Below are 19700 nucleotides of genomic sequence, written 5' to 3'. Positions count from 1 at the left end.
TAATCTTCCCTTAATTTTTTATGTAATTGACAAACTATGCTTTTTTGTTTTATAATTTTCAAGAAGATTGCTACAATTTACATATTACATTACTCTTCATTAGGTGTTGCATCAGATTTGTTTGATCCAATGTGTGAAAGGCTGGTTAGAGCATAGACTGGTTGCTATGTGATGGCCTAGCTCAGCGGTAACCTGATTACATCCTGTCCATTTCTGTTTCCCCGTTACAACGCAACATTTTCAGTTAAGTCAGTTAGTTCTTTATGTTCTGTCACCTGAGACTTGTATATTATTAAGTAAAGAATACAGCCAGTGAAGGTAACACTTGATTAGTGCTTAATCCTCTGAAGTATTTTCCAATGGTTCAGTAAAAAGCCTTGTGGCCAAGCTCTTACTACACTAGAGGAGTGTGGACTCATGCAATTTCCCAGCTTATTTGCAACCACAAATGATGGAGTAAAGGCTGTCTAGCTATCATGGAAAAGTATTTGCTAAACACCAAAATTAGCTATCTCTTATTCTAAAATATTGAAGCATATGTCCTGTGTTCTATTCACCACTCTTCTTCCTGAACCATGTAAGGTATCCTGTGATTTATCTACTGTTTCCTAATCAGATATAGCGTTAAATTGTTGGTACCATGCTTGGACAGCCCCTGCATTGCTTCTCAACCCTATGAGGTTTCATTCTATCTTCAGCCTCTGTAGGTACTCAATCTTTGTACAGGAACTTTATTGAAACTAACCCAGACCTACAGACCTTACAGGTACATAGTCTATCCCTTCTGTTTGAGATTATTCTATTAATACCAATATTCAATCACTGTCCTTCACGATTCTTAGAAATGCAGACTTTCTTTGCTAGTGTTTGTTGTAGTGCTGTTTAACCAGAGATCGAAACAAAAATGAGTGGATGGAGAAGACAATCTTGCTTAAAGCATCTTCAATCAGTGAGAAGCTAGTCTAAGTCATTGATGTAGAGTGAAAGTTATCATCTCAAAGTAAATATCTTGATAAGCCTATTTGTCCTAATCCCATTGTTGTAAACTTGCATTTCTTTCATTTACGCCAGTTATATTATCTTTAATTTTTTTTATATCTGAGAAAATATCAACGTTTGCAGTGTTGTATAAACATTATAAATGAGAATTGCAAACAAAATCCTTGACATGCAAAAACATTAGGCTATTCACTCAAAATTGTAGCAGTGGAATGTTATGTGTTTTTGTATAGTGCTTACAGTAAAGCATCCAGTTTTAATATGCTCATTAAAAAACTTCAAACTATACAACTGTTCAAAACTATACAAATCATTTTACACATTCCATTGTAATCACTTTTTGAGTTGACAAGTTCAGATTACCGTGAATGATGTACGTTTCACAAACATACTTCCTGTTAATGCATGCTATTGACCTGAGTAATGATGGGCATGCAACTGAACCTTTAATAAATGGGTGGTAAATACTTGAAAAGAAAACTGTTTTCATTTTTTCCATCTCTTAAGTAGCACACAAGAGTGCCCTTCCTATTCTGGTTTTACAACATGAGCGTGGAGCCCAAAATTCACATAATGACCAACAATGAATTACTGATACTTAAGAGATACAGCAGAATAAAATTACTCTTAAAAGTGCTCTTTTTATACCATAATTACGAATAAATATTAATAACATACATTTGTCTCTCATGCATTTATTTTCACATAGCTTATTAGATAATATATGTATTGGTTTCAAAGTTCCCGTAAGCCCTTCTAAACAAAGCCTAGCCTTATTTATTCTGAAAAAGCACAGTTTCCTATCATCCAAAAGAAGCCTTCCACATTATAAAAATGACAGTATGTGCAGTAAAGTATATAATATTTGTGTGACACCACATTTGCAGTTCTTCCAAACACAAGCATTCTTACTCGGTGGATTAGCATTTGAGCAAGCTGCAGGCTGCTATGGTTTGGCATTGAGTCATACACAGTGATAATTTTAATGAGAGATAAAATACTTGAAGAAAAATATAAAATGAGAAATACTATTCTAACAATGCTGCAAGTGCTTTTTTTTTCTACAACATTAACTTTCATGCAGGAGCAGTCACATTTGCCTAAGGGTGGCATTAAACCTTTGAATCTGAATTGGAGCAAATGCATTTTTTAATCTAGTAATCGGGTAGAAGTGGGTACGTTTCATATTATTATTAAAATATATATATTTTGGGCTGCTGAGAATATAAAGTACATTAGAATGCTCCACTTAATGGAGCCATGGTGGAAATAAACATTTAATGTCATTATACAATAGTGGAAACCAAGCATTCCATGTCATGATGGAAAAACACACATTTTTTAAAGTGGTTCAAAAATCCCATTTGTTAGCACATCAAATAGTAGTAAAATAACTGGCTATAGCTTGTGCTTATGTTTTTAAAAGCAGCACTTTCTATATTAAAATGGAATAAGGATGGCTGTATAGACTCACATAATCATTCAGGTCAAACAAGCATCTCATCTTACCCACACAGTGGAATGATGGGAGCTAAACATGTCATCTGTTTGAACCTCAAGTTCTGATTGGCTGCTGACATCACATGCACACAGTAGCCACAGTAGCCATTTTTAGAGAAATGCCACAGTTCGTTTGATAACCTGTAAGACAACTCCTAGACAGCCACGTCCAAACAGGGAAACTCTCAAATCTACAAAAGGTAATTGCTAAACCAGCTATCCCTTGATTCAATAAAATTAAGTTTTCTTTTTTTGTAGCATAGTTTTAAGCTGGATTAAATAAATATATTTTATACATTTACAGGCCACTTTGATTACAGATATCACTCCATAAAATGAAAAATAAAAATATATTTTGCCATTACTTTAGTACTATGTTACTTCCAAATTACACAACCTTTCTCTCACATAAACACATCAACAAACCCAGACATGTTGTAAAATATAAGTATAAATCACACGAGTACTTTACCGTCTACGCAGGCTGGCCTTGCTCTTGTCGTCCCAGCAATCTGTCCTTTTTTACACGCACAGCGAGCTGTTTGTCGGGCTATAGTCCTTCGTGGCTGACTGCTATCTCTGTCGTATGTAACAACTTCACACGTACCTGCAGCCAGTTGACCTGGAAAAAGAGAGAGCCAGCAACAGGTATCAATGTCACCGAACGCACTGCAAGCAATCAATTACAGCCAAATAGAGTGAGGGCCGATTCCGCAGAAGCCAGTTTGCAACAAATGGGAAATGAGTTGGAGAATGTAATCAAACTGAGATGACATATAATTTTTCTCTGAGTTGGACATGTCAAAACCCAACAAACTGATGCTGTCAAGAAAATTGTTATTGGCCTTGAAAAGGAGAGCTGGGTCAATCGGGTCAGACTTACTTTGATGTAGTTTAGTATACGAATATAGCAAAGATGGGTTTTTGGTCTTCCACTTTGTGTATACATTTTTATTCTGCTTTTTCCCATTATATATTTTTTGTCATTCTTTAAATGTAATTTTGTGGGCCCATACAAATAATGCAGTGTTACCACAGCTACCCAGACATTTAGGTGCAATGTGTAGGTACGGTTATATTTTAATTTGTGTTTGTTGATTTTATTAATATCCTTTAGTTTTTTTTTGTTTTTTTTCTATAGTAATTTGATTTTTAGTCAAAAGCCCATCCCTTCTGTCTCACCCAACCTACAGTGTTTCTTTTGTTTGCTCTCAGAATACTGTTGTACATGATGTCATGCCCTCGGTATCTGAGTGGTAGTTCGGCTGTTTCTACAGTAAAGCATCTGATTGGCTGAGCCACTTCCAGGTTTGTTGAGAGCTCACTGAAGGGACTGCATAGCCTGTTGACTTGCAGTAAACACATAAACCTCAGTTATTGGCATTCTAATTTTTTTGGGATTTTAATTTGTGGTTTTGCATCATCTTTTAATACATTGTAAATATTTTCTTTTAATGCATGACATGCATGAACTCCATTCCATCTTTATAATAGTAAGTGCATATTCCATTTGTTTTATTAGTAGTATTTATTTTTAGAAAATTATTGTGTAAATGATATAAAATGTAGTCAACAAGCTTGATGTAATAGCCGAGTTTGTATTTCTGCTTGAATTACCAGCATTAACATGCATTGACTATATCTTCAAATGCTATTGTAATTGTGAATTATAATCTTCCCAGGTGTGAAATGTATAAATTATGCAGTATCTAATGAAGGTGAAAAACTGCTGTTAATGAGGCAACTGCTATTATTTATAACATTCAGTGGAGATGTAATACAACTGTTCTCTAAACTTCAGAAACACAAGACTGACAAATGCACAACAATGTTAAATTAAATCTTTTCTTTTATATTCATGCTTTCAACTAAATTGTCTGCTGATCTTTACATCCAAAAATCAAATACTGCATTTATGTATATTAGAAACACTCTCACATATGCAAGGCAGGTCAGTAAGTCAATAAGAAGACATTGCAAAAGCTCATTAAGCCAACAAATATTTCAAATATATGCCCAACAAAGTCAATACACAGCTCGGGGGGGGGGGGAGGGGTTATAGTTATACTTGTATCTGTACATATATTTTATTTTATTGGGAGGATTATGTTTTCAACTAGAGTTTTGAACGGCAAAAAAACAAAAATTCAACTTGGTCGTACATTTTTAACCCAAAATAGATTTTTTTTTTTATGTGTTTATATTGGCCATTTGTTGGTCCAGCTTCAGAGAATTTCAGTACAAAAAAAATGATTTTTTTTGGTACTGAAATATTTTGTAATCATCTGCCATTTTGAAATCATCCACCATTTTGTATTCAGGTGCCATTTTGTGATCAGGCTCCATTTTCTTGTTTACCACTTTTTTACCAATATGTTTAAATGAATCAGTTATAAAGACACTATGAAATACCTTTTCTAACTTGCTAGAGCAAATGGCCTTTTACCAAGATTCAACTCCAGATAGATTTTTCCTTTAAAGTAAATACTTTTGGGGTTAGTATACTTATAGTAGATATTTTAGGGAAGTAAATCATTAAACTTGCAAGATGGTCAATTATATTTTGTGACAATGTCTTTCTGACTATCTTTTGACCATGAGTAATTTCTGTAAAATATCCAAGATTATTGCTGACTCTGTGTAATGTGATGTAATGCAAAGCAACCAATTTCATATGTAAATTATTATTGAGAACAATAAATTCAGAATTTGATGTGAAACCTCACTACCATAATGTCATATGTCAGTCATTCACCTGAGCTTGTGGGTTTATTGTGCTGGTTGGAATTCCAAGGACAGACTGTAACCGAGATTAGAGTCCCCGGGAAAGAATAACAGTAACCAATTCTGACAAACCAAAAGAGCTTGAAAATGGGCCAATCAGTGTACTTCACAATATATACATGGTATAGCTATAGCAGTACACTGATAGGAGCATTTTCCCACCGTTTGGTTCACAGATCAAGTGACATAGTCACCAATAAATGGAAAAACATCTATATGTATTAAATATATAAATATAGTAAGACATTTTACTGCTCCTCCTTTCTCCCCTCTTTTGGTCACTTATGTGAATAAAACCATGTATTGACTGTCCCCTAGCCATCATTCATCTTTTCGTTTTGGCTGAATACATAACCACAAAGCAAGATGAACATGCACGCCCATTGCACATTTTATTTTGTTGGTGATTTCAGTGTTTCAGTGTGTGGGAATTCTACAAATCATCCAATCCTCCCAAATTTAGATAAGTTGCAGTTCAGACTGAAACTTATCAGTCTATTTCCAACCTCTGTTCTACATTGTGACTAAAGTCACATCACTCAATGAAATAAGATTGACATTGTGAAGTGTGGGTGCCCCAGGCCTCAGGGCAAAGTCAAGGTTTATCACACATACATACAGACAGACACACATATACACACAGAGACACATGCCTACATACATAAATACACACACACACACTCACACACGCAAAATGTCACGCTCCTGTTTCCTACCTTTTAGGTGCAGGAGGGTGACTTTCCCTAGGGTCCAGTGACTCAGGCTGATGGGAGTCAGAGTTCCAACTCAGACTCCCTCCTCTCTTCCTCCCCTGCGGCTCCCGGTGATTGCTGGGAGGAAGTGACCAAGGTAGTCACTTCCTCCCAGCCTCTGATGTCATTACGGGGGGCCCGGTCGTGCTGTTAAAGCGCCGCAGTGCTGACCGAGCCCTCTGGAAATTCATTTCCATTGGGTGGCCCCTAAACGTGCGGCCCCAGCGGTTCTATCGCGTGGGCCGGGGTCTCAACACATGGCGGTGGGCACCTAGTTGCAGGGGTCCACAGGGAGGCCGAGCCCCCTGGAGTAACGGGCCCGGTTGCAGCTGTGACCCCTGCGACCATGGTAGTTCTGCCACTGGCTGCAACTATCCCAAAATTCAAATTCCCAGCCTGACAAGCAAATAAGCAAAGACAAACACTATATTTCAGACTTTACTCCGTATTGTTGCAGGATGGTATATATCAGGCTTTCCATTAGTATTTTAACCCATCAGTGACTAATGACGCAATCATCCTTAACATATTTTCTCTTCTTTAGAACTATTGATGTAAGTGGGCCGTTGGAAACCAGATTTTGATGTTAGTATGGCCTGACTTTGGTTCTTAAAGAAATGTATTATTAAGAGAATATTGGATGCCTGGGAAGGGTTATTCCTGTTGTGAACAAAATTACAGCAATATAACGTTTGGGTCAGATAACTTTATGTTACTAAAGCTTGGCCGGACTGAAGAAAACTCATTTGACTTTAACTGGCTCAGGGGGGGAATGTACACTTGCCTTGTGAGTTTAGTCTCCCAAACTGGACATAACTGAAAACACTTAAAAGGAATCAAATAGCATTTTGTAGAGTTTGTGCAAAAAGCTAAATTTGTTTAGTCATAGTAAAATAAAGGAACACTCCAGGTGCCATAACCACTATAGTGTTCTGTAATTCTTATGTTTTTGTGGTTATGATGACAGTGGTGTCCTGGTGTACCTCTAATAAATCTAATATATTTTACTCGTGGTCCACCGCACCCTACATCTCCTGTTCCAGAATATAGAGACGTCATTTGACCTCTGTTTGGGGGTGGAGGTGCAACATACAGAGTGTTCTAATGGTTGTGGTGTTTAGAGAGTTCCTTTAATCTAAATGTATGTGGTACTGAGTTTATGTAGTATTTTTTAATCATTGTGACCAATTACAGGGTGTTATTTTTTTTTCAATATTCAGTTGAGTTTATTGAAGGAGAACCTTCCATATTTAGGTTAAACAGCAAAAGAAAAATATATAATTTGTCATGAAATCTTCTCTGACCCTTTTTGTTTATTTGTAAAAAAAAAAAAAAAAGATATATATTTTTTTGCCTTACTATAAAGGTAGATGAAGCAGATACAAATTTGTGACACTACGTAAATGCCATAATTCGAGGATGGAATGGGTAGCCTGCTCAGTAGAGCTTACTGTAGAATCAGTCTTTAAGTAGGTCATAAAGAAAACTGCATATATTTTACATGTCATTATCTCTGGTGTTCTGCACCCACAATTTTGAAGTTGGTAAATTGCTAATTAAGAAAAAAATTATACCTGATCTAGTACTTGAACTCCTTATAAAGTCCTTGAAACGTATGTTATGTTTATTATTCATAAATATTTAATTTGCTCTTGCACATTTGCAACATTTAGTCTAGATTTCTGTTATTAGCAAAATGCTTACCAGCCTATGAAGAAAAAAGCTAAAAAAAAATAAAAATATTAATTTTAATGATTTCACTATCGATAGTAAAGTTATTTTTCTGAATATAAAGCAGCACACTCAGTTTAATAATTTTTTTCAAAAACTACTCGGAGAAGAATGTGCGCTAGATGAGGAATAGAGGTAAAAAAAATCTAAACGGGCAATGTAATAAATAATATTTTTATATATGTTTTTGGATGAGCTTTTAAAATTATTTACTATGTATGTATAATTTAAAATATTAACATTTCGTAAAATGCATAACCATATGATCAAATATTAACATAGTTTTCAAAACAATAAATCCCTTTAAATTGTATCTAATTGTATCAAATCAAAGCCATAATTTTCAGAAAGAACTGGAAAACCCTAAAGTACTTTATTTGCTGAAATGCTTTGTGTTTCAAGGGTGTGTTCTCTATTTTCTCATTTTAGAAAAAAAAATGCAGATTTCAAAAGAAATTGAAGTGGTCTGGGTGCCGTGTTCCTGTTATCTTATTGCTGCAGCTAAAACATAGCAGTTTTAGAGAAACTCCAAAGCTTACATTGTAGGGTTAAGGCTGCCCCTAGTGGCTGTCTCCCAGAAATCAGATAAATGCTTAAAGTGTTTTTAAACATTTGATTGCTGCAGAGGGGGAAGGGGCACAGGGACAGAGGGATGCAATATGTTTTAGGAACAAAGCTTTGTATTCCTAACACTATTGTGTTCCTTTAACCTTGTTACACTCCCCAGCTGTCAGACAGACAAAGGGTCCTGTTACTTCCTGGTTTGTTTAGCTCAGTGGCACAAACCTCAAAAGGCAGCAATTGCTCAGAGCACCTGCCTTGCAAAGACTTCTCATTGAACTGAATTTGGGAAGCCTGTGATTGGACAGCCACAGAAAGTCAGGGCTGGGTTAGAAAGGGAGGGCTAGCAAAGGCTGCAGTCTGTGTCTTTTTCAAGCTATTTTTAGATATGCCCCCAATAAACAAATACATAATTAAAAGCATGCATGTTCTCATTGGGGGTATATCTCCTAGACAGTGATTTTGTCTTTATTTGGTTAGTGTCCCTTTAATTCAAGAAGCTTAAAACACATATACAATTTTTGTGCATTCATTAGGGTTAAAATGGTCAAATTCCATGCTTATATGACTACACATTCCTAAAATACTAGCAGAATGTAAACATTCTTTTCTGGTTAACCCCTTAACGCCGTTACGACGTACCATGCCGTCCTGCATTAAATGGGCTTTAAAGCCGTTGCGGCGGCATGGTACGTCGTAACGGCTTTTAGCCCCAGGAGCAGAGGTGTACTCACCTCTGCCGCGATCCTCTTCTGGGGGGCTGCCTGAGAGCCCAGGCAGCCCCCCTCCGGCAAATGAGGCCCCGGGGGCCATGTGATCGCTCTCAAAGAGCGATCACATGGCCCCCTATAGCTGGCTATGGATCTGCCAGCAGGGGGACTGTCTGAAATATCAGACAGTCCCCCTGCTGGTGGGAAAGTAAAAAAATATATATTAGACATGTGTAAAATTAAATTAAATATACTATTATATATATGTAACGTCATACAAAGTGTATTTTAATATTAATATAAGTATATATTAATATTAAAATACACTTAGAATGACGTTACATATATATAATATGTATATATATTATATATATATAATAGATGTACATATATATATTATATATAAATACGTATAATTAAAATAATAAATAAATAAAATAATAAAATAAATAAATAAAATATTGAAACAAAATGTAATATAAATTATATATGCATATGTAATTTCATTCTAACTGTATTTTGTTATTAATATATATATATATCGGTAACAAAATACACTTAGAATGACATTCTATATATATCTATCTATATATAAAATACAAATAACCGCAAATATATATATATATATAGATAAATACATATAATTACATAAAAGATTACATTAGTATACACGTAGAATTTAAATACCTATAAATGCATATATATTAAAATTATACGTGTATATTTAAATAATCTTTTAACGTAATTATGTGATTTGATTAATTAAAATTTGATTGACATGCCTGACAATACAGGGAGAAAGTGCAGAGAATTTAATTCACAAGCACTATATTTGACCCTGTAACTCTCCAAGACTCCATAAAACCTGTACATAGGGGGTACTGTTTTACTCGGGAGACTTCGCTGAACTCAAATATTAGTGTTTCAAACTGGTAAATTGTATTACAACGATGATATTTTAAGTAAAAGTGAATTTTTTTGCATTTTTTACAAGCGAAAGGCACTTTTATGGTCTATATTATTGTTGTAATATGTTTTACTGTTTTAAAACACTAATATTTGTGTTTAGTGAAGTCTCCCGAGAATAACAGTACCCCCCATGTACAGGTTTTATGGTGTTTTGGAAAGTTAGAGAGTCACATATAAGGCTTGCATTTCATTTTTTTCACATTGAAATTTGCCAGATTGGTTATGTTGCCTTTGAGACCGTATGGTAGCCCAGGAATAAGAATTACCCCCATGATGGCATACCATTTGCCAAAGTAGACAACCCGAGGTATTGCAAGTGGGGTATGTCCAGTCTTTCTTAGTAGCCACTTAGTCACAAACACTGGCCAAATATTAGTTTTTTGCTTTTTTCACACAAAAACAAATATGAACGCTAACTTTGGCCAGTGTTTGTGACTAAGTGGCTACTAAAAAAGACTAAACATACCCCACTTTCAATACCTTGGCTTGTCTACTTTTTCAAATGCTATGCCATTATGGGGGTAATTCTCATTCCTGGGCTACCACACCGTCTCAAAGGTAACATTACTAATCTGGAAAATTTCAATTTAAAAATGGAATGTTCTATATTTGACCCTGTAACTTTCCAAAACAACATAAAACCTATTAATGGGGGGGGGGGGTACTTTTGTACTTGTGAGACATCGCTGATTACAAATACGTGCATTTTCTTGCAGTAAAACCTAACAGTGTTATGACATTCACAGTTAAAATGTCAGACGGAAACGCAAATTGAAAAAAAAAATCTTATTTTCTCACATTTTTTTAATTTTATTCATAATAAATTATGTTCCATATATGAATAGTTAATGACAGATTAAAGCCCTGTTTCTCCTGAACAAAATGATATATAACAAGTGTGGGTGCATATAATTTGAAAGAGGGGAACTACAGGTGAACAGACATATAGCGTAAATTCTAGTTTTTGTTTATGTTTTGTTTTGATCAGAACGTGCACTATTGACTCCGTCCTGAAGGGGTTAAATACTTTGTTATTATTATTATTATTATTATTATTTATATGGTGTGGCCTAATACATGCACGAGCTACCAAAATAAAACTAAGCACGTGTATTTGCAAAGGTACCACAGTCTATATATTTACAATGTAGCCCTGTTTCCTCAGCAAATGTTGTTTAAAAATCACCCCTTCATGCCGACTACAAGGTCCCCCAACAGCCCCAATTTCAGCATGGCAGTCCCAATATCAGGACCCAGTCCTGCGGTCCTAATTTTATTCTATGTTGTCCCACATCTGGAAACATGAAGGAACTTTCCTTAGGCAGCACAGCATGTCTGTGAACGGGCGCTAGGACCCTGCAGCATGTGCTTCAGTAGTGCTCTCTGCAAGGTACTGTGGGTTGGCCAGTGGGCTACCCATTTTTGGGCACTTAGTCGACAGCATTAGTGACACAAGTCATGTTACTGGTTTTGCCCCCTTCCTCAGGCCTTCCTGTCCATTCCAATGTTGGGAAATATGGACTATTGTACTGTGTGTAGGAGTAGGAAGGGAGTCTTTTACATTTTTTAATTATTGAAAACCAGCATTATTACTACTTACAGTATAAAAAAATATAAAATGTGCATGAGGTCTGAGTGGGAACTACCTTAACGAAATACTACACAGTTTTGCATATTCCCTGAAATGTTGGTTATTTTTTTTATCATCATAGTTCCACATGTTCGATTTTGCAAAATAAATGTAATTTTTAAAAAAAATGATGCAGACATTTTTAAAGACATTTGCTGATTGAAAACAACTGTTCTAGGTAGAAAGGCAGATCATTTAACAATATCATACTTTGTGCTTATAGTGAACCCTTTCCTTTGCTATAAACAAAAGCTCTTTCCCTCGATTGTCAGTGCATGACAGTGGCTGACCTACTGACATTTTGCATGTCTAGCCAATTGTAATGAATCTCAAAAAAACAAAAAAATCAGTTTTGTTATTTGTTACCACTAACTACCATTAGTCGATTCTTGGTGATAAAATGATATGGGTCACAGATTTTTACCATAATCTTGCCATGCAGTAGGACATTACATTGTCAATTCACATAGAGCTCTTGAATTGATTGCTATATCTAAAGTTTAGCTGCCCCAATCAGTTATCCCTAAAGCCATAGTCTGCCTGCACCCCTCCAGAAAGTTAAAATTTATTGAGCAAGTAAAAGCTGTTTTACTGCTAATTGAACAGGGCCTTCAATTTCTAACAGGAGGATCTGCCGTGTCGAAGAGTTCTAGAGCATGACGTTTATAAGAGGTCTTTTAGCATGTCATCATTCATTGTCATCGATAATTGTTTTCTTTCTCTTTAGTCTGGGGGCCTTTATAACTTTGTGCAAGAATGGCAACACAATTAAGATCCTTCTTTAAATAAACCCTGTAAGCAGGTAACACCTCATTAAAAGTGTAAATAAAAACAAAATGTTAAAGTCTGCGAAGGCTCCGCAAGAAATTCACATTTAGTGCATTCTCTTTAAATGACTAAAAAACACATCTATTTTCCCAGCCATAAGACTATTTAATGAAGAAGGAATCTCCATTTAAAAATCCCCACTTGCTAATTCACAGAGGCACAAAAGAGATTTTTTTTTTCCGTCATCTATTCAGGGTTGTGAGAAAAAGGCTAAGATGTATCTCCTCATTGTTTATTTCCATACAATCGACTTTCCTGTGATTTTTTTTTCAGTTTAAATGGATTTGAAAACATCCTTTTATCCCGAATAGCTACACCAGACATGCAGAAAATTATAATCTTCACAACAAGGAAAGGATAATCACTCAGTGCCTGATGCACGTCTTTGAAAAATAGAGAAATCAGAAGGCCAAATTGCACAGTGAAAAGCAGATGCTGCCTAATAATTTTGCTATAGTAGATTGTCAAACAAAGGCTAATAGATAACTACAGTAGTACTGAGATATAATACAAATTTTCATGCTTGTTCCAATAAACATATTCATATGAACCAAATCATACATTTGTATTAAAGATTTTCAAACAATTTGTTGCTGATATGCCTTGAGGCTGCAGAGTTGGCCTCCTACCTAAATGACGAGGTAGAAACTAAAAGCATTTTTAAGTCACATATAAGTTATATAAAATTGTAAAACTGTGTTATTTCTTTTTTTTTTTTCCAATTCTTTATTTTTGCAATGACTGCGGGGTATAATACATAATATTATGCACAGGAAGTGTACATTATAAACTTGTCATTTAAGAAACACAAAGTATCAAGATTGCTGAATGATAGCAATAAACAGGTGTAGGTGCGCTTGTGGTGCACGTCTGTGCGTGTGAAAGATAATCCAGCCATCACAGCTTTTTAAAAAAAAATGTTTAAAATTGTTCTATGGCAATAAGAGAATAAGGAAAACAGGAGGAAAACACTGAAGAAAGGAATGTTAAGTAGATGATAAAGAAAAAGGGGTGTCGGTCCAGTGGATACCCATAGGGTTCTGTGCCATAAGGCAGTGTGAGCTGCTGGGAGGAGCTGGGAGGTAGAGATGGACACATTTGTATATATTTGGTAGAATTTTTTTTTTTTTAGACAGTTGAGGAAGTAGGGGGAGGGTAGGGAAAAGGCACTGATTCCCAGCTAAGAGCAGGAGAGTAGGATATCTGTATGGTGTGGGTTGACCCAACTGTGTTATTTCATTGGCCATTAAGTTATCTTTCCTGTTTAATAACTAATCCGTCTAATATCAGCTAATTATTCAAGATTATTCAAGATGTGTATTCTTGAATAATATTATTAAAGCAATAAAGAAAACCATAGGCTTCCAGGTGGAATATAATAATAACAAAGTATTTAACCAGGAAAGGTACATTCAGATTACTCTGGTTTCCAAGTACGCCCTGGGGATGTTACCTTAGCCCAACATCCAGGGGTTGTTACTATCACCCAATTTAATGGTACACATTTTATCTACCTCGGAAGGATGAAGAGCTGAGTCAACCCTGCCAGGATTTGAACCTGCGACCCAAGGGTTAGAAGAACAGATTCTGCTGATGCATTAGCCCACTGAGCTATTCCACCGACAAATGTGACAAAGCTTTCTGCTAAATTATAAACTGTATTAAGAGAGCTCCAGGTTTACAGAATCGGCTTGTTTTTGGCTTTCCCTCTCTTCATATTATTTGGAGTTGCAGTATTTGATGCTGTTAATACAATGTACACATTTTATTTCAATGAATACAAAAATAATTAATGTGACTCTTCCAAACAAGCTGGGAAAATGCTTAAGGGGATACTCTAACACTTTTGAGGGGGGCTTTACTGTGTTGTGTTATATGCCTGATTGAGCACTATAGATAAGGTCCTCCCTCTATTTTGCTCACCTTGTGCGGGGTTAAGTTCTCAGTGCTGACTCCAACACCTTCTGAGAGAACATTGTCTTTATGCACAGAATTGACATTAGGCAGTCTGGAACTTGGAGTTGTGGGTTGCCAATGTCACATGTGCTGGGGGTGAAATGTGCCCCCAGCAAACAATTAAATAAATCTCAGAATGTTTAGCTCTTCATGTGGAAACACTGCGCATACACATTCCTACCAGTATGTCCGCTTCAAATCACCGAAGTAGTCGTGGTGGTTCGATAAACCCTTTAAGTTATTTTCAGACAAATAATATTCCAGCATTTTTTTCATTCATTTATGCAAATGCACAATAACTTTGTTAACACTAAACTGGTGGATATAGTGTCTTGATGTTTTATTTTTAAAGCATTGTACAGCGCTATGGAATTTGATGACGCTTTATAAATAACAAATTATAATAAAGCGGCCCTCTCACCCACCCCCATCTAAAATTTGTATTTTATAAAGAAAAAATCTTTATGAAACACTCATGATTTACATGGTTGTTCACTGAAATGAGGATTCAAAGAGAATTTAAAAAAATTAAAGGCATAAGAGCTGAATTGGAAAAAAATCTCAAAGCTAGCTTTGTTTCCAGCTCAGTTTTTTTAAATCTAAAATTGGAAACTCACATTGAATATCTCTTTAGAGAATGATCCTTTATATAAAGATAAGGGCTAACTTTGTCTTAATATTCTTCCTACACTTCACAAGCTTGACAAAAGATGTTAACTACATTTCGTCATGCCTTGCCAAGCCTTCAGGTGTCCCCAGTGACGGCTAAGCGGAAAAATGCTCTGCCTATGGAGGACAATGCGTCTCACAGGATCTGAAGAGAACCACCAGGAAGAAGGTGGTGGCAGCCACAAGGGACAGATTCAGGTAAGTATAACTCAACTTCACCTGCACCTCTTGGTCACTGCAGCACCAGCAGAGCAGTCGACATCAGCTGTCTTTGCAAATTATGCAAAGACCCCAGACAGCCAAGTATTTTCTTTTGTGGTGACCCCCAACACAGATATGCAGAGTAATATTCATATCTTATAATCCTTGTTTATCGTTTGCTATACTTTGGACTTAAATTGTCATAACTGAACATTTAACAGTGGAGAAGGCTATGTTTTATAACACATGGTGACTGGTGACATAAGTTTTGAACCTGTAATATTTTATGAGATAGTAAAAATAAATCGACAAACCTCAATGCACATTTAGATAGGTCATTGTTTTAATAACTGTTGCCCTGCAGAATGCATTTAGTAACCCTAGCTAAAGAGAAACTCACCCTCATCCTCTATATGCCATGAATTTCAATGAGTGAGAGAGTGAATTAGGAGATAATGAGCAGACCTATGCATATCTAATTTCGAAAACCCTACACCTCAACAAATATACTTCTTTTATGATCCACATCAGCTCTCTTTGCATTAAGTATGTTTTAAATGCATGCTTAAAGAACTTTGTTATTCCAAAAAATATATAAAGTCAAATTCTACAGCTGTCTCTGCTGTGTGTGTGTGTGTGTTTGTCTGTTTATCTCTCTGTCTATTTGCCTGTATGCCTATCTATTTATCTGTCTATCTGCCTATCGGCCTGTCTGTCTGCCTACAGATTTGTAAGTGTAAAAGCAGAGTTAGTTTTGCATCTATGTATTGGAATCTGCAACAAAAAGCAAAAACAGATGTTGATATAAATGGAATAATGGCAAAGTACTAAAGCTGAAGTTGATACAAGGACACATCTCAATGTTGTATGTTTATTTTATTTCTTTGTAACAGCAGTTTCTGTTGAATTTAAACTCCCAACAGGTCAGGCACACACTGTGTAAGAGTAATGAGGCTTGCACTTTATTAACAGTTGACGTACTCATGTTTCTCATTTAATTTGCTAAACATCATTTTATACCATAATGGGTAAAGGCATGTTCTATTTAATTAGCAGCACTATGACGTTCACATGGAACATGTTACAAAAGGCCACAAACAAAGTAGCATTTTGAGGGCCCAGACAAGCTTCACTTAGTTTATATGCATACATTTAAAACCCTTGTGGACCTTTATCAATACTTAACAAAAGGTCCGAAAGGGGCAGAAACATTGCTCAACGCACAATAAAAAAAGCATTCATTAAGGAATTCCTCAGAGTACCTTTTTGTCCTTTACTTATCATCTGCCAATTATAGACTCAGAAACTCAAAGCAGAAAAACCATACAGTATAATCCCATGCTGAAACACGGCACATTCATCAGATTTTATTTAATCGAAATACTTTTCTTACTGAACTATTTAACATCATTTAAAAAAAAAAAAATGAATTATGTGTTGCTAACTAGTTTTTCCATCACTTTTTTAATATATTGCCATCACATTATGAATACAAAGCAGGAACATTTCTAAAAAACTTTGTGTATCTCATTTTGACCCCAGACAACAAACTCTCTTGTTTAGGGCATGGACTCTATAGGAATTTGATGGCTTTTGATGACTGCCTCCACAAGCTGTGCCAATTCACCTAATGGTTGACCTCTCCTCCAAATTGTTCATTTCATCTTAAATTGTGACCATTGAGAAATTACACAGATTGTTGAGGTAAGGCAAAATTCAATGTTATGTTTGTGGAATCATGCCTGGATAATCCTAGACTTGTTGTGTTGAACACAATCATATAAAATAAATCTCTCAGCAGACAGAAACTCAGTGGCCTTCGAGATATCCACCTCCATGACACCATTGAGACATGTTAAGATATACAGTAGTATTGTACCATTGCAGAACTTTTATCAAGGAGCCAAACATGTCCTAGAAAACCTAAACACAAGTAACACACAAATAACACAAAGGGTAATGTAGGGTAATAACTGCTTGATTCAAGGATAAATCTGACTGCCATTCTGGGGTCAAGAAGGAATTTTTTGTCCTAGCTTGTTGCAAAATTGTGCTTCAAACTGGGTTTTTTTTTTTGCCTTTTGGATCAACAGCAAAAAACAGGTGTGAGGAAGGCTGAACTTGATGGACGCAAGTCTCTTTTCAGCTATCTAACTATGTAACTATGTAACAACCATGTAATGTTGACATGTTTTATTCATGTTCATCTGATTCTCTCCTCAACTTAGTCCTCTCACCAGCATAAACAAAAAAGAAGTGGGATTTACGAGAACAGGAAATATTTATCCTGTTTGCCAGTCTTCAGTATTTTTATGAAATAAGTGTTTGCTCGGTGTCCATCATACCACACGTTTGTCACAAATGTCAAGTCCACGTGTTTTCCACGTGTCTTTATTCACAGAAAATTGTTGAGGTTACAAAAAGCACCAATTCTGCAGCAAGATGGACACAGTATGTCAATACCCAATCCTTCTACTCAGATCAAAGGCACTTAAATCTCATCCTGGATAACATACACAACCACTCTCTTGCATCAAGGCCAATAGCATCTTGTCCTATTTTTCTACATGATCAAAGGGGATTTGTCGAATTACATTAGAAATAGATCCAGTTTTCATCTGGATTTCTTTATTTCATATATTTTATGGAAAGAGCTGTAATTTCTAGTGCCCTGTATCCTCTGTGTATGTTCGAGTAGATATTTTTTAGTTGCAATTTAATAATACAGCAAATATCTGAAACAATGTGTAATCTTTGTCACTACATAACTAACACACACATTAGATAAATTCCTGATAAATTGTTATTGCTATATTTGAAGCAATATCACACTGTAGATCTTGGCATATTTGGCTTTAAAACAGTAATCTATATTGTTGACTGCAATATTTCCTAATTATTTGTCACAGCCAATAAATGTATTTAGCATGTTTTTATCACTATGATCCCTTGTTTTCCTATGACAGTATTGCACATTTCTGACCTTCCTTCTAACATGCATAGGTGCAACATAGTAACTTCTCTCACACAAAGAAACTTTCGGCTTACATTTTCCATCAGTGGTCCCTCCCCTTTGACCTCATGACTTTATCTCCCCTGCTACGGAAGCAGTTACAATCTCAGATATTTGGCAGCACACAACTTTGGGGTGCACAGGAGTCCCATCACACCCAAACACCAGTCCAATAGTAAAATTAAATAATACTCTAGCATGTTCTCAATTCCTCAATGTCTATTAAAGTGAACAACAGACCTAGAGTCACGTTCCAACCAATAACTGATGTTTGTCAACCTTGATAATAAATATAATAATAATTATAAAAAAATCAATAAAGGGACACTGAGGAACTGAGCATATGCTTATACTTAAACACTCTCCATCCCCTTACGGGCACCTACCTCGCCACCCACACACTCTGTTCTTACTTTAATTCATAGACCAGACTTCTTAATCACTTCAAAGTCACAGATTATCAAGTAATCATTTCACTAGCTCTTCATCTGCCCTCACCTGAAATAGTTTATAAGTGCCATTTTTTTCATCTCCTGCAACCTTTATTCTTGAGTCATATTTTTATTTATTTATTTATAAAATATTTTACCAGGAAAGATACATTGAGATTTCTCTCATTTTCAAGTATGTCCTGGGTCCACAAATCATTGCATTGTTACAGTTAGTGTACAATAAAATACAAAAACAATATTAATATACAATATATGCAAAATTTAACATAGAACAGGTAGGAAATATATAATCAACCATGACAGGTGCATTCTGTTTTGAGGTATGTAGAGAGGGATCTCTTAAAGGACTTTAGGCTTAGGGAAGATTTTAAATTGTGTGGGAGGTCGTTCCACAATTGCGGTGCTCTGTAGGAGAAGGAGGATCGGGCTTCTTTCTTTTTGTATTGAGGAAGACTAAGTAAAGTCTTGGTAGGTAGTGTTGAAGGGTGCGTCTGGATTCCAGCAACAGCCAGTTTAGTTATTTTAGCATGTCACAATGGTGGGTCCTGTAATTACATTGTAGCACAAATCGGCAGAATGAGTTATACAATGTGTTGAGTTTATTAATGTGGGATTGTGATGCAGATGCATATACTACATCCCTATAATCAATGATTGGCATCAGCATTTGCTGTACAATCCTTTCCTTTACTGTAGGGCTTAGGCAGGATTTATTTCTGTACAGGGCACCTAGTTTTGGATTAAGTTTAGATGCAAGCTTTTCAATGTGCAGGCCAAAAGATTTGAAAGGCCAAGTATTTGAAAGAGTGAAAGAGTGGACTGCGGTCAGTGTGCCATTTGAATTTTTTTTGATGGATAGGTGGGAATTGTGTAATTTGTGTAATTTAGGTACTGTTCCAAAGATCATTGTGACAGTTTTGTCAGTGTTCAGGAAGAGTTTGTTTT

At 35.8% G+C, this 19700-nt stretch overlaps 1 protein-coding gene across 2 annotated transcripts in view; it reads right to left on the bottom strand.

The window, feature by feature from the left end:
- TAFA5 (TAFA chemokine like family member 5) overlaps nt 1–19700 on the bottom strand; it is a 516415-nt gene that overhangs the window by 305402 nt on the left and 191313 nt on the right. For both annotated transcript variants that reach the window (XM_063446792.1, XM_063446793.1), the window contains exon 2: nt 2972–3121. In XM_063446792.1, the coding sequence (XP_063302862.1) occupies nt 2972–3121 (150 nt within the window). The remainder of the gene's footprint in view (nt 1–2971; nt 3122–19700) is intronic.

Source organism: Pelobates fuscus, chromosome 3 (assembly GCF_036172605.1).
Source record: "Pelobates fuscus isolate aPelFus1 chromosome 3, aPelFus1.pri, whole genome shotgun sequence".
NCBI classification, from domain to species: Eukaryota; Metazoa; Chordata; class Amphibia; order Anura; family Pelobatidae; genus Pelobates; species Pelobates fuscus.
This window is presented reverse-complemented; position numbering and strand designations above follow the sequence as displayed.